Source organism: Cupressus sempervirens, chromosome 2 (genome assembly GCF_028749045.1).
Source record: "Cupressus sempervirens isolate cs-2001-9-10 chromosome 2, ASM2874904v1, whole genome shotgun sequence".
NCBI lineage: Eukaryota > Viridiplantae > Streptophyta > Pinopsida > Cupressales > Cupressaceae > Cupressus > Cupressus sempervirens.
The window spans coordinates 458,332,793-458,348,091 of NC_143119.1; the positions used below are offsets into that span (position 1 = coordinate 458,332,793).

Genomic DNA, 15,299 nt, shown 5'->3' on the forward strand with positions numbered 1-15,299 from the left:
ATCAATGCACAAATAGTTGAAGGTTTTTGTTAAGAAGAGAAGACCCAACTACTCTTGCAGCTATGCAAACATTGGCTACATAAATCAAACATGATCTCATTCCTAATGATCAAATCTAATAGAAAAAAGTGGGTTCAAAGAAAATTTCTCTTTGGATTCATTTTCTTCCATCACTAGAACAAATCTTGTGGTGCAAAGATTAGACAATGAACTGCCTTAAGAAAACAGTTCAAGATATGTTCTATGTCTCTTACAAGGACGTACCAAGGAAGCCACTCCCAAATGTTGCTTACAATAATGATGTTGAGAATCAACATATGCTATCTATACATCCTAAGAAGCTTGCTCTTAAGGCACCAACGGTTAAGACAACAACAAAGCATCTTGAATCCGAATCTAGTGACCTTCCTATATTCTACCTCAAAAAGGAAGTAAACATAGCTAGCGACGCTCAATTCTACTTCATGCTGCCTCAGTAAGTCCTTGATGGAAAACAGAAGGATAAAAATCATTCTACCGAGGTTCAAGACAATGAAGATAGTCGTGTCATTAGATAAGAAAAAATGGAAGTCCTCGTCAAGCTGAAAATAATGCATCTTTGTTTCAAGATCAGAAACTTGAACAAGTGTTGCATGAATGTACTACCCCAAATCTTGATTATGACCTTGTCATAAATAATAGAGATTTTCCCAAATGTGAAGCTGATGCACAACATATTGAGGTATTCTCTGCAGTCATATTTTCATTTAAATAATATGGAGATCATTTTGGTCAGCAGTAGGTGGTTGTGATTGATGAACCAGCTGTCAAGTTGCAAATAGCAAGAAAAGATCATTCTTTGTTTGATCGAGGGGGTGCTCAACTAGACATCTTGCTTGGTTAAAGGTCAACGAAAGGAAAGAGTTTCCACTTCTACTTGAGCTTAAAGATACTTTTGAACAAAGAGGTTATGGTCAATGTAACACCCTGTCAATTATCTTAGCGTACACAATCTTAGGTGTTAAGTTTAGTATAGGTTGTTTTACCTAATAGATAGGGGGAGCCTCCCTTAATTAAGAGAGTTTGAGCATAAAGATACTTTTGAACAAAGAGGATATGGTGAATGTAACACCCTGTCAATTAGCTTACTGTACACAATCTTAGGTGATAAGTTTAGTATAAGTTGTTTTACCTATTCTACCACTATTTTACAATTGATCCTTAAAATTGTTGGTCGCAAAGTATACGCCCAACAATTAGAATGTACCGGATCCAATATTTATGCATTGTTTACAAACATCAAACTAATATTACAATGATTAAGCCCCTCATCAAAGCATTGTTTTTACAAGGTTTTGAGACCCTTCGCCCCAATGTGATCAAGTGTTTGATGCCATAATGATCTTCTTCACTGGAAATTTCAGCTTTAAAGCATTGATTGGAATTCTTAGGTACCCAAAAAGCATGACCATCAAACATAAAAAAATTATCTAAGGCATTATTGGATTGTTCAATAAAAAATGTGCAACTCATAAAACATATTTTCATAGGAAGACAGATTAAAAATTAAAATTTTAAAAAAATGTACACAAAAGGAAAGAAAACAGTTCTTTATGCTTGCAATACAGCAAGCCAGCCTGCTAGATACAGTGATCCTCTAATTATGCACACTAGCAATTATACTGACAGGATTAAATTAGGAAAAAGGATAGACTGGAGAGCAGAGAGCTTGAAACGTTTGCTAGAGGAACATACCATGGAAATGGACTGGAAGGAATACATCTGTACTTGGGTCCCATAGAACAGTGTCGATTCCATTTAAAATACCAGAATATCTGCAATATACAAAAATTTAGATTCATGCGTAGTTATAGATTTTTATAACTTGTAAATATCAAAAGATAATGGTTATTGTGTAGCTAGATGAAGTTCAACAACTATACACAGTATGTAAAGAGTAAAATTATAAATGATATGTATTGCCCATGAACAGGTTAAATAGATAAGAAAAACAATTCTTAAGCCACAAGATTTTGACCTAGAAGTTTTCTTTTTCGAATTTCAGAAAATATATGAGGACTTACAAAAAAATATAAGTTGATGATTAAAAAAAAAGGTCAAATTTTCCAATATTCTGTATACTATTAATAGATCTAATGCGCTCTAGGGACTGCTGGAGCTGAATGGTGAAACTATGCAACAAAGATAGTTCATCTGACAATCCACAAAAGTCCGTCATGCCACAAAAGAAGACAACACTCTACCAAAGTGCTGGACATATTCGCTCGTTGTAACATAAAGTTTTGCATATATTACAGCCATAATTAGGCTTATACTTCACAAAGAAATCAACTACATATTCAAACTTATGAGTGAAACCTTATTGATAAAGGCATGTACAGAATTTGAACTCAAACAACATGGAAACCATGATATGTCAGATATCATAAATTCATCCATGACATTGTGATTTAATATTTCTAGGATAAAAGAAGTTTGGTATATTAAAAAACTTTTTCTTCTTATTACAAAATTAAGCACAAATGGACAGTTAAGTGGTCCAGCGAATGCCACATTAGCTCTGATAAAAGATGACTGATACAAAAAGATGAATGCTCTTTGTCAATAACACTAGAAGAACCAGCAAGGAAGTTTATACTAGAAAATATTATGACTTTTGAAAGCTCATAAGCATATCTCTGATACAACAAGACATTATCACTGTTGACCAAGACAACTGTCTGAGTCAATCCACTAGAGTTTGAATAATAATTACAGTTATTTAACAAGAAATTCAATATCTTTCAACAACCATTGACTATCATTGGTTGAAGATATGTATTTGACTTCAACAAGGAATTTCAATTTTGACCCTTTTTTGACAGTTCTTGTTTTTATTTGGAGCTGTGGAGAGGCAGAGACAATTTCAAGGTAGCTTCACTGTCAACTGTGAGTTACGTTCAAGTGCGGCATATTGCAAGAAGATAAATTTCAATACATACCACCAGACTTTCTGCTAAATAAGCACCTAACTTTACAGTGCAAGGTACAGTAGAAGAACTAAATATTATTTTGAGGTGTGACAGAGACCTTAGCACTAATTGAAACTAAACACACTGCCCCTGGAACCTCAAAGGGAGCAGAGCATAAACATAAAGCAGATCATACACTACCAACAATGGAAACAAAATAATCGGTCTGGAGCAGCAGATCTAGGTAGCCAACCCTCATCCTAAGTGTTCTTGTGAAACACGGTGAGATAGTTTGTGATGATAAATTTTTAAAAGCTGAAGACCTTAAGTGTTCAAGCTACACCACATTGTAATGTCCCCTTTCCAGCACAAGTTGTATGAGTTTTTTGTTAGCCTATTTCTCTATCCTTGTAGGCTAACCTGGACATCTAAGGGATTTTGAGGTCATTTGGCATAGGCGGCTTTCTTTGCGGGTCGATCAGAGTTGTCTGGATGCAGTTTCAGGCATACTTACTATTTGTAATAAGTCATTGTCGGCATAGTCAGGATCTTAAATGATAGTGTTGTGCCCATGTTAAGTCATTAATATCGACAAAAGATTTTTAATATCATTGATATGATTTATTTATGCATTAATAAAGTTAGTTTATATAGTTAACTATAAATATTCAACTTTATTAATGCAAGACTAAAGTAAAGTAACAAATATTTAAAATCTCTTTATTTAACAATACATTGCAGACATAAAATATTTGGGGACCTCAGTTGAAGGGAAAGTTATTGTAAATGACAGAGAAATATTAAAGGAAAAGTGTTCACAGAAAAAATAGGGAGAAAAAGAAATCACAAGGAAATGGGAGAAAAAGAAATTCCCAAAAATAAATTAAGATGTTGTCGTCAATTTCAGCTTGGCAAAGTCAAAAATCAACCCCCATGAATTTTCTGTTTAAATGAGGATCTTTAGGCTCAAAGCATGATTTTTGAGTAATAACTCATTTGCCTTCGTAAACATTTTCATTTTACAACTTTTTGCATCATAGGGTTTATTTTGGATCTCATTTCAATTGATTTTTGTGAAGTTTTACATTACTTTTATCATTACCATTATAGATTGGAACTTTTAGACCTCTTTGCAAATTCTGACTGGTTATATTAAGCAAATTGGAGTTTGTTAACATCTTTGCATGTCTTCTTACATGCAATGCACCATGCAAGTTGGGAAAAGGATCCTGAATTACATTGTAATCAAAAAATTCAAGCTACTTTGCGTATCTTTTAACATGCATCAAACAATGCTAAGTGGACAAAAAAGCCCAAATTACATGACTTTCAGATTTTTTGCCCCCATTTACACCTAACAATATATTTCATGAATTTGTCATTAGGGTTTTTAACCCTGACCACAATTATAGGACCAATGAATGTAAAAAAATGTCAAGTTTAGGCATATAAGTGATTTCTTACGTCTTTTGAAGTTCGTTCCTTCTCCATTTTAGCCATTTCATCTCCTTCATTGCTCAAACTCTCGGTATTAGCAGATATTGCACTCCAAAGGTTTTTGTGCAAATAATTCAAATTCTTATGTCAAGTATGTTAACTTGGCTTTTCATCATTTTTCTTTTTGTATCTGGCTTAAACTCAACAACATAAATTTTAATGAATGTTGTTTCTTCTATATAATGTCCTCTATATTTGAATTATTATTGTTTAAGCTTTTTTGTTCAATAAGAACAATCATAGTGGAGTTCATGTGTGTTATAAGGATTATGAAATCAATTTATAATGTGAAGCCTTACATCTCAGCTCTATATCCATTTTAATTAAAATCATTTATATTTCTTTACTCATGTGGGAGTTGGGTTTTTATTCTCAAAAAGCTTCATTGATTTGACACACAGTTCTTACCATATTCCATAATTACATTATAATGTATTCTGCTTTGTAAACCTTAGCACGTGTACTCTCTCATTTCCCAAAATTGTGTAATGCAAAATTCGATTTGGCACACAAGATGTGTATTTTATCTACAAGCCGCAAGTTTAAACTTTCATTGCTCTTAAAATGTTTTTACAAGTACACTGCACATGCACTTGAAAATGCAATCATTATTTTCAACCTCGATTTCACACACATCACCTTAACATCAGGGTTTCGCATATCCTTTGTATATGCACTTTGATATGCACTCAGGATTTTTAAGCCCAACTAAATACTTTTATACATGTATTTCTAAGTGCAATCGGGGATTTTTTTCCCAAATGCACATAGTTTTACATATAATTTCACATTCAATTAGGATTTTAACCCCCAATGGCATGCCTTTTTGCACATTGCATTACGTCATGTGATTGCAATTGGAAATGCAATCTAGACTTTTTCTTATAACACCGATTTGTTCTAAACAACCAATATTATGTGCAGTCGCAAACAAAAACCACAATTACACGAGAAACCTTATGTCTTACCTTTGTAATCAAAACCTTTTGTCTTGATTACACAAACTTTAATACATTGAGTCACACTTTGTCCTTTATCACTATTTCCTTCCAGAAGCCCCATATTATGACCATGGTCCACCAAATACATCTTTTTTGCTCCATCTTATTTAAAGCCTTGTTTGTACACATGTTCTTCAAGATTTGAAAATCAAAGCATAAGCTTCATTTTTTGTTACCTCTCACTCTATGGAGAATGACATGGAGCTAACGTCAAAATATTATGATGTCATTTTGTTTTGATCCTTCCATCTCAGTGTTGCAGAGCATGCCCGAGAAGAAAATGAAATACAATACAAGTACCAAAATGTCATCATTCATACTGATGGAGCCCCAAATTCCAAGAATTAGGGCCCCTCTTGGATAGTCTTCTCTAGTCTTTTTACCCTGCAACATGTCTAATGTGTTTATTTTCATTAAGTTTATTTTCAACATATGCTTCCAATATCTTTAAGGTAGACTATACAAAGTAGATGAACCTTTATCATTATGCAAATTGATACAATCCTAAAATCATCACTGTTTTGACAAGTTATTCTGGACACTTATGTCATGTTTTTATTCTACAATTATATTACGGGGGGCTAGTTATAGTAAATATTATTCATTTCCAAATAAAAGCATGGATTCACAAAACACCTCTGCAAAAACCAAACCCTGCTCGAACAAAGTTCGAAACAGACTAGAATTGGACTTATTTGAACTTTCCCAAAACCAGGGAGGCCAAGTACCATGGTAACTTAACCTTCAATCGATGAAACACAATGGATTGCCAAAAGACCCAATTTTGTACAGCAGCAATTGTGTTTTGTCCACGATGTGATTGCTGTGGCCATTGGGAGATTGATAGGGAAGCAATGAATAGATGATCTCCACATTATGCACTTTGTAGACTTCTATGAGCCTGACATAACAAGAAAAATAATAAATGTTTCACTATAATAAAAGGTGCCATCGTATTATTCCTATGGATTCAAACATATGTAAACCTTATAACATATATGGCAATTTAGATGTCACATTCAGATGTGATTATATGCAAATAATTAGCTATCTTCGATTTTATTGTTTCTACACAATTAATATTTTGCCTGTTCATTAACTTCGCAATAAAATATGAATTGCCCAAGCTCCTTGGAAATTTTATATATGGTGGGTTGTAATATCTTGGATGGATATTTTGCCCAATCTTTCTCACCAGCAATTTTCAGAAAATAAAATATATCTTTTGCATATAGAACCAAACATATCACTAGCAAATGAACCAGTAAATGCTCATTAATGCATGCAGTTCAAACAACTTCACATTTGCTATTATAATCATAGGAACCAAAAATACAATAACATGACCAGCAAAAACTCATATAAATTCTTCATAATATATTATTGCATTATACAGCAACAATACAATAACATTGCATAAAAAGTCAAATCTCAAAAACAGTTATTCAATCAGATTGGAGAGCTCAAAAGAACCTGCAAGCACAATGGTGAACCTCGTCTTGAATCCACTCCTAGTTGAACCAAATTGGCGTCCAATCAACTGAGCAAAGTCTAAGGGTTATTATTGTAATATCCCCATCATAAAATAGATTATTAATCAAATCTTTGTTAATGGGCCAATTGATGTAAAATATCTCAGACTCATTTTGGTTTTGTTTCCGTAGGTAAGTGTTGTTGTCGGCTATCTTTGTACACCCTCAAAAATTTTTCCCGACAAGTATTTAAGCATTACTTGTAGGTAGTCGTAGGTATGCAATTTGGATTATTTTCTCTGTACTACGAATTCTTGTTGAAGTTCTCTGTTGTTCCCTATTTGGTTTGTCCAATTTCGATGGGATTTAACCCTCACCCTATCCCGTTGCATGTAACACTTCGCTCGGGTCTGGCAAATCGGAGCACCGTCTCTTGGCGAATATTAATTGAATGTTTCTATATTCACTCTCCATTCTTGTTCGGGTTTTATCTTGTTCATGGTGTATTAAGTGAATTCATCTTCCATCACTGCACAATTTCATCCACACAAATACGCATCCATATGAACACAAACTCCTCCATACACTATACTATACGACTCACCTTCCACCGTACGGCCCTCTGAAATCTACCTTACGGTCTCCTAGTCATACCATATGGCCTCTCTTTGTAACCTCACGACCTTCTGAACACCTACCGTATAGCCTATCTGCTTTGTGGACTATATGGCCATTAAACATTCATATCGTACGACCTCTTAAACACATCCGTACAGTTGTCCAATTGCCCCATGCTACACCGCACGACTCTAGTTTGACCGTACTTCATCCTCTCTCCTCACTGTACGGTCCCTTGCATACATTTGCCTGTTCATCTGTACGGTATCCTGACTCCCGCGTGGTTGTCCACCAGGCCATACGGCCACTTCCATTCGCTCCCCATCACCATTTTGCAATGGACAGAAAAATACTTAGGAACATTACAGTGCTATCAAAACTTCAATCCTACCAGCCTGTGGACAGTGAATGAGAGTTTATGGCCAAAAGAAAATAAGAACCCATTCCGCTGATAGAATAGTTATCGAATCAAAACTCACAACTGCCGAACTCGTGGCACTACTGAGAGAACTTGCAAGGAATCAGACACAGGTCAATGATACTAAGCAATTCATGGAAGAGACTCTTAAGAAGTTGGCAGACAATAAAATATCCGGAGAACAAAATGGTCACAACACAGACTCAGTGTCAAGTAAAGCAAACTCTCATCCAGCATGCTCTCGACCTTCCATGCAGTCTTCTCCCAACGGACGGAGGCATCACACGAAGGGAAGCAACCAACCTTTGAAGAAATGCAAGAACAGCTAAGCGAAGACTAGAAGAATGCGAATTTGGAGGAAAATGTATCCTACAAAGATTACACAGATCTGAGAATGAGATATTTGGTAGGCGAAAACCGAGGTTATTTTAACAATAATCTCAGAAGTTGAGTAAAGTAAATTTGTCTCCATTTGATGGATCCAAATCTATATCTGCACAAGCATGGGTAACGAAGGCCAATACTTATTTTCAGCTTAATCCTATGCAAGAAGAAGCAATTAAATTTGCGGAATTACACTTGGAGGGAGTTGTGCATGAATGGTGGCATCACAGCATCACAGCACCATCACACTAGGGCATGATCAAATAAAAACCTATCAAGAATTCACTGAGAGATTGATAGGGATTAGTTGACCAGTACATTGCAGAATTTCAGAAACTCTCTATTTTGGTCACGGACATTTCTGAATGAAGACGAATAGTACTCTTCATGGACGGATTGACAGAACCACAGAAGGGTGTCGTCGGTAGAAATTGTGCATCGGCCGACAGGTCCCTTCGGTAAAAGTCTTGTTATGTAGCCGACAGGAAAATAGTTTGTAACGGGTATAATGTACTTAGCCGACGGATACCTTCGGGAAGGTTCGTCGGAAAGTATTTATAACCCCTTCGGGAAGCATTGTAAGGGGCATATCATAACATATCATATCTATGGAAGTGGAATGTACTGTTGGCATATGCGAATAATAATAGTTCTACTGTTTGCTGTTCGTGTCTAATTCCTATGTGTGTGGCTTAATTAATCCATACGGTAAACATTTGGTGCCGTTGCCCGATGGATCTGGCACGCAGGTAGGCGGAGATGAATTAAATGCCGAATCAGTTGAACAAAGACAAGAGTAAGCTAAAGGAAAAAGATGACATACGCGTTGCGCAGGAAAATTTAATTTTGGCTCAGCAGATAGAGCGTCGAAGGAGGTTTCAGAAGATTTCCGACGGAAGCAAGAGTGCGGAAGGATTGTTGAAGGAGATTCGACAACGGCTTGATTTGGTGGAAGAAGCGAGGGAGGAGTTTCTGAACCTGCATACGCCACGGGAAGAGAATCCTAACGGAAGCAGATCGACTCGCACGGCTCGGAGTGCAGAAGGAGCACGAGCGTGGAGTGACCTCTTCGTCCGAGATATACTTCCGGAACGGACAGCTACGGTTGACAAACCCTCTTCTTCACCAAACAGCGCGGAAGCAGAAAACTGCGTGGGTGTTGAAAACAGCGCGGAAGCAGAAAACAGCGCGAGTGTTGAAAACAGCACGGAAGCAGAAAACAGCGCGGGAGTGCAAAACAGCGCAGGTACACAACAAAACCCTCGACATACAGTAATAATGGCAGGTCCGAAGGAAAAATTGCCTAAATTTGATGGTGATGAAGCAGCTGATCCCATTCGACATTGTAAAACATGTGAAACGATCTGGAGGGCGAATGGCATAACAGATACAAACGAATGGATCCGACAATTTCCCGCAACCCTACGGGGTGTTGCCATTGATTGGTTTATTGATGCCGATCCACAGAAATTGAATAGTTGGGATAACATTAAGAAGGAGTTCATCGCAGAATTTCAACTTTTGCGGGATGACAACGAAATTGTCGCAGAGATATTCAATACCAAGCAAAAGAAGAATGAAACTGTACGGGTCTTTGCCAGGAGGTTGAAGGACTTAATCAGTAAGATGGAGAATAAACCAGCTGACGGGTTACAGAAACCATGGTTCATTGAAGGCCTTCACCCGAAGCTGCGGAAAAAGATGAAGATCGTGCCGCCATCCACATACAATGAAGCTTACAACCGAGCAATGAACCTCGAAAGTGACCAGAAGACAAAGAAGAAGAAGAAGACCAGCTCGTCCGATTCAGATGACGATGCATCCTCCGGAAATGATAGCAGCGATGACGAAGGAAGCAACAAGAAGGTTCGTGCCCTTCAGAAAGACATGCTTCGGATGATGAAGGAATTCAAGAACATGAACAAGGAACCTAAGGGTAATGACCTATGGTACACGGAATGTAAGAAAGAAGGCCATACGAAGGGGTCCTGCCCGAAAGAGCAATTTTGCGAGATCTGCTAGATTATGGGACACTCAATAAAGGAATGCGCTTTCAATTTGAAAACAAGAACACCGCAGCAAGTGTTCCTCACACAGGAGGCCTCTCCGTCCGGGGGGAACGGGAACACCAGTACGGAAGGTGCCACATCAGGCGGATATAGAAACAACCGGCGCGGTCCAAACAACAACAGCACTAACAACAATGGTGGCAACAACAACAATGGAGGAAGGAGTCGCATTCAGTACGATGCAAATGGTCGGCCAATTGTTCAATGCCGCGCATGCAATCTGTGGGGTCACTTCACCCGGGAGTGCACAACAACAAATACACCGAAGTTGCTATGCCGCTGGTGTGGACCTGGTGATCATGATGATACCAAGTGCCCAAAGTCTGGAGTAAATTTGATTACTGTAGGAACAGAAGAGGAAGAAGTTCTGGCCATCACTCGGAAGCAAGCGAAGCTATATCCTGACCCAACGGAAGAAAAGAGGAGACTGGAGCAAGCAAGGGCAGAAATCCAAAAAGCAACACAGGCAGATACGGCTCACCTAAAAGACACGCCAAGTACTTCCGTACGGAATTGTGCAGAACAGAACATTGTACGGCAAATATTGCATACGGAGATACCTGTCAAGATAAATGATCTATTGCTCACGATGCCTCAACTCCGTACGGCTCTCGCAAATATAGTTCCGAGTGTTAAGCAACCTGTAGAGCAAGCCAATGACAAACAGGTGGGTACCAGTGCAGAAGATCCGATGTTGTTAGCCCTTTCATCTGGACGCTATCCAGCCGTTGTGGAAATGGGCCTTCTCGGGACGGTGCTAACAGACACGATCATCGACGGAGGATCCGGTGTCAATGTGTTACCAGAGGATACTTGGAAAAAGTTAGGACGGCCGACATTATGGCCACCTACCTTCCAGCTATTAACAGCCGATCAACACGGAATCAAGCCCTTGGGCATACTCACAGCGCAACCAGTGACAATCGGAACACAACCATTCCTGTTGGACTTCGTTGTGATTCCTCTCAAGCGGAAGGGGTACGATGCCATTTTGGGTCGAGGATGGCTGATACAAGCAAAAGCAAAGCACGATTGGAAGAAAAATACTTTATCACTGGAAAGCAAAGGCCGAAAGTATGTCATTGATTTGCACACTCAGATGGTCGGGGAAGAAGGCCCTTCGTCAGATTCTGAGGGAGAAGAGGATGAAAAAGGGCAAATTATGGAACCAGATCAGGAGGGAGTTTTACGGCTGGAAGGAGACGACGATTTGGATTCAGTAAATGGTCTGTACCATTGGCAGATAGAGGATTATGAATTGTTTCCAACTTGCAATGTACTGACAATAGAAGAAAACAAGATCAATGCCTTCCCAAAGGAATTTACTGAAATGAAGGAAGGAGATGCTTCACTCTATGTGACACCGGCACATCAGTTCACTAAAGGAGAACCCATCAAATATAATGAAGTCGCGTTGCAGACCATGAATTTGGGAGATGAAGCCGAACCACAGACCATATTAGTAGGGGACAATTGGGACCCAGTACTAAAGGCAGCGGCCTTCAAAATATTTTTAGAATATAAGGATGTCTTTGCATGGACATACAAGGACCTGAAGGGCGTACCACCTGAATTATGTGTGCACCGCATTCCATTGATCGAAGGAGCAATACCCGTACGGAAAAGGCCCTACAGAATGAACAAAAATTATGCGGCCCGGGTTACGGAAGAAATCAATCGAATGTTAGAAGCTGGAATTATTTTCAAAGTACAAACCAGTGAATGGGTCTCTCCGATCGTGATCTCCCTGAAGAAGGACTCCATTCAGATACGAATATGTGTTGATTTCCGATGTCTCAATGCGGTCACCATCAAGGATCCGTTCCCGATCCCATTCACGGATAGCATTCTGGAGGAGGTAGCAGGACACGAGACCTACTCATTTATGGATGGTTTTTCCGGCTACAATCAAATCTCAATCGCAGAAGAGGATAAACTGAAGACGACATTTGTCGTAGAAGATGGAGTCTATGCCTATAATCGGATGCCGTTCGGCCTATGCAATGCGCCTGCTACGTTATTTTCCATGAAATACAATATCAATTTTTGACAGCTCTTCAAGTCCAATTAAAATTCCCCCTTCAATATGTGCTGCTAATAATATATAATGTCTACAACATTAATAAGGCCTCCAATAACAATAGTCGAGTCAAAATAGATTTCCAGCACTGGCAAAAATTTAATAAAATTTGCACATAGAAAATTGCTTCTCAATGTTTAATATTTGATGAAACCAGACCTACGACAAAGCTTGGTATGCTATATTGTCCCTAACAATATGAAAATAATCAAACTGCAAGACTTTTATTCATTCAACTCCACAGACTAAATATACCAGCTCTAAATAAACCTTTATCTAAAAATACTTCTGATGAAATCTTTGATTATACCCAAAAGGAAGGAAGGTTCAATGCTCTGATAACACTGTAATATCCCGAATGGATATTTCGCCCAATCTTTTTTACCAGCAATTTTCACAAAACAAAATATATCCTTTGCAAATAAAACCACACATATAACCAGAAAATGAACCAGTAAATGTTCATTAAAGTATGCAGTTCAAACAACTTCAGATTTGTTATTGTAATTATTGGAACCATCAATACAATAACATGACCAGAAAAAACCCAAAGACAACAGCAATACAATAACATTGCATAAAAAGTCTAATCTTAAAAACAGCTATACAGTCAAATTGGAAAGCTCAAAAGAACTTGTAAGCACAATGGTGAACCTCATCTCAAATCCACTCCAAGTTGAACCGAATAGGTGTCCAAACAACTAAAAAGAGCCTAAATGTTTTTGTCCCCGGGTTCTTGAAACTGAAATCCAAAGCTTCGTCGTTCTCCAAGAGAATTCTGCAACAACTCCAAATCTAAGCATGTTGAGAATGAGATCCCTCTTCCCTTTTTAAGCACAACATATTCCTTGCCTATCTCTTCATTTATAATTGTATTTTCCCTTTTAATTGTCTTTTCCCACTTAAGAGAATACTATAGCTTTATAAGATAAAGTGACTTATCAATTCCTCTTTTTAATTTTGAAATCTCTTTATTAGAATAACTTAATCTTCAGACATTAAAATAGATATACTGTAGAACTTAGAAAGCCACGAATAACAACTTGCTGGAAAGCTCATAGAAAGACGCTCAAAGTCCAATACTACAAACCTAGAAATAGTGACCCTAGTTAACTAACTATATATAGTTCAGAATCCCCTGCTATCTTTACTGTGAACTACCTGAAAGTGAAGATGCCTATGCTAAAACTCATACTCACTCCTCACAAGACGTGCTTAGCCAATGAGACCATGATTGGAAAGGGTAACGACACATCAGAGGTTAATGGCTAGAAAAGGGGACATTACATGGGCCCACAATGTCTAGCCCTCTCACTTATAACATTAAAATTCTAACACTTGTACTAGCTCCAAGGTAAAATTATAGTCCACAACTTCAATAAATTTGGCATCAATTAAAATACAATCTCCAAAATAGATTACAACAAACATGAGATATGGACTTTTATCAATTGGTAATATTATACGTATCACATCTTAAAATATATATAGATATATAGATATATATCACATTCACTAATACTGGTTATACTAATATTAGAGAAACACGAAATTAGGTTGGAAAAGTTTCGTGTTGTTACCAACATTTTGTGGTGACAAAATGCAGGACAACAGCTGGCTCTATCTAGGGAATGTTTCGCATTTCTGTAAGCTTGAATTTGATATTCAATTGCTTAATGTTGATCGACTGATCCATTTCAATTCGAATATCAAATTTTTTTTCTGAAGGCCTTCATCAAGTCATTTTTGTTTTGCTTTCTGACAAGCCTTTGCTTGATTTTTGAAGCCTTCACAATCCGTTCTTTGCTTTTGAGTTTGTGTTTGCTTGTTTTTTGTCCTTTAGATTTCTCATGTCATGCTTTTCGTTTTCCCCTTCGATTTGGTCTAACCTAGAGGTTGATTGGAGTTGTCAGTCAAGAGATGTGGTCATTTTAGTGCCTCAAAAGTGGACATTTTAGGTGCAACAGCACGAACTAAAAAAATGATGTTATATTTTCATTTTGACATTCACTTTTTCAAAAATATAACATTTACTCATTTTTTGTTATGTTTTGAAATTACTTTTCATTTAAATTTATAACTTAAAGTGACTACAATGCACTTTATGTTATAATTTTAAGTTGAGTTACTTTTTAATTTTTCACTTAAAGTGACTATAGAACTATATAGTTACTTTTTAAATTTTTTATTTTTAAATCAAATACTTATATAAATGTCACTTTAATATAATGTTTATGTATTATATTGATTAATATGATGCATAAATGTTATTTTTGACCCATATTGATGACATTTTTATAAAATTAAGTGAAATACATAACTTAAATGCCTCAAAGTGGACTTTTTATGTGCAAATGCATGTAAAAAACTATGAAAAGTGAAAACTTTTCATGTTATTGCATATAAAAACTCATTTTGAGGATACTTTTCATGCCATTACATAAAAAACTTGTAAAAGCGGACCTTTTTTATGCAATTACATGAAAAGTTGAGTTTTTGTGCTTATGCATCAAAAAGGTGAGACAAGTTTTTAAAACATGTAAGTGACTCTAAAAGGTCCAATTTTGGAGTCTTACACATTTTAAAATATGCAAAGCTTCAAAAAGTGAAATTATGCATAAAGACATATTTTAAAATATGCAATGGACTCTAAAAGGTCTGATTTTGCCTTCCAACATGTTTTAAAATATGTAATAAACATGAAAATGTCCTATTTTGTGAAGAAAATATGTTCTTGCTCCAAAAACCTCTAATTTTGATCATAACTAGAGATTTTCTCCATGGATTTGAATGAAATCTCTTGCATTCA

General features: G+C 36.9%; 1 protein-coding gene across 5 annotated transcripts in view; it reads right to left on the reverse strand.

Moving 5' to 3' along the window:
- LOC149573029 (uncharacterized) overlaps positions 1-15,299 on the reverse strand; it is a 390,937-nt gene that overhangs the window by 181,208 nt on the left and 194,430 nt on the right. For all 5 annotated transcript variants that reach the window (XR_016360008.1, XM_089814177.1, XM_089814175.1 and 2 more), the window contains one exon: positions 1,735-1,814. Coding sequence is in view for 4 of the 5 variants with exons in the window: in XM_089814177.1 (XP_089670303.1) it covers positions 1,735-1,814 (80 nt within the window). In the remaining variant the exon portion in view is untranslated. The remainder of the gene's footprint in view (positions 1-1,734; positions 1,815-15,299) is intronic.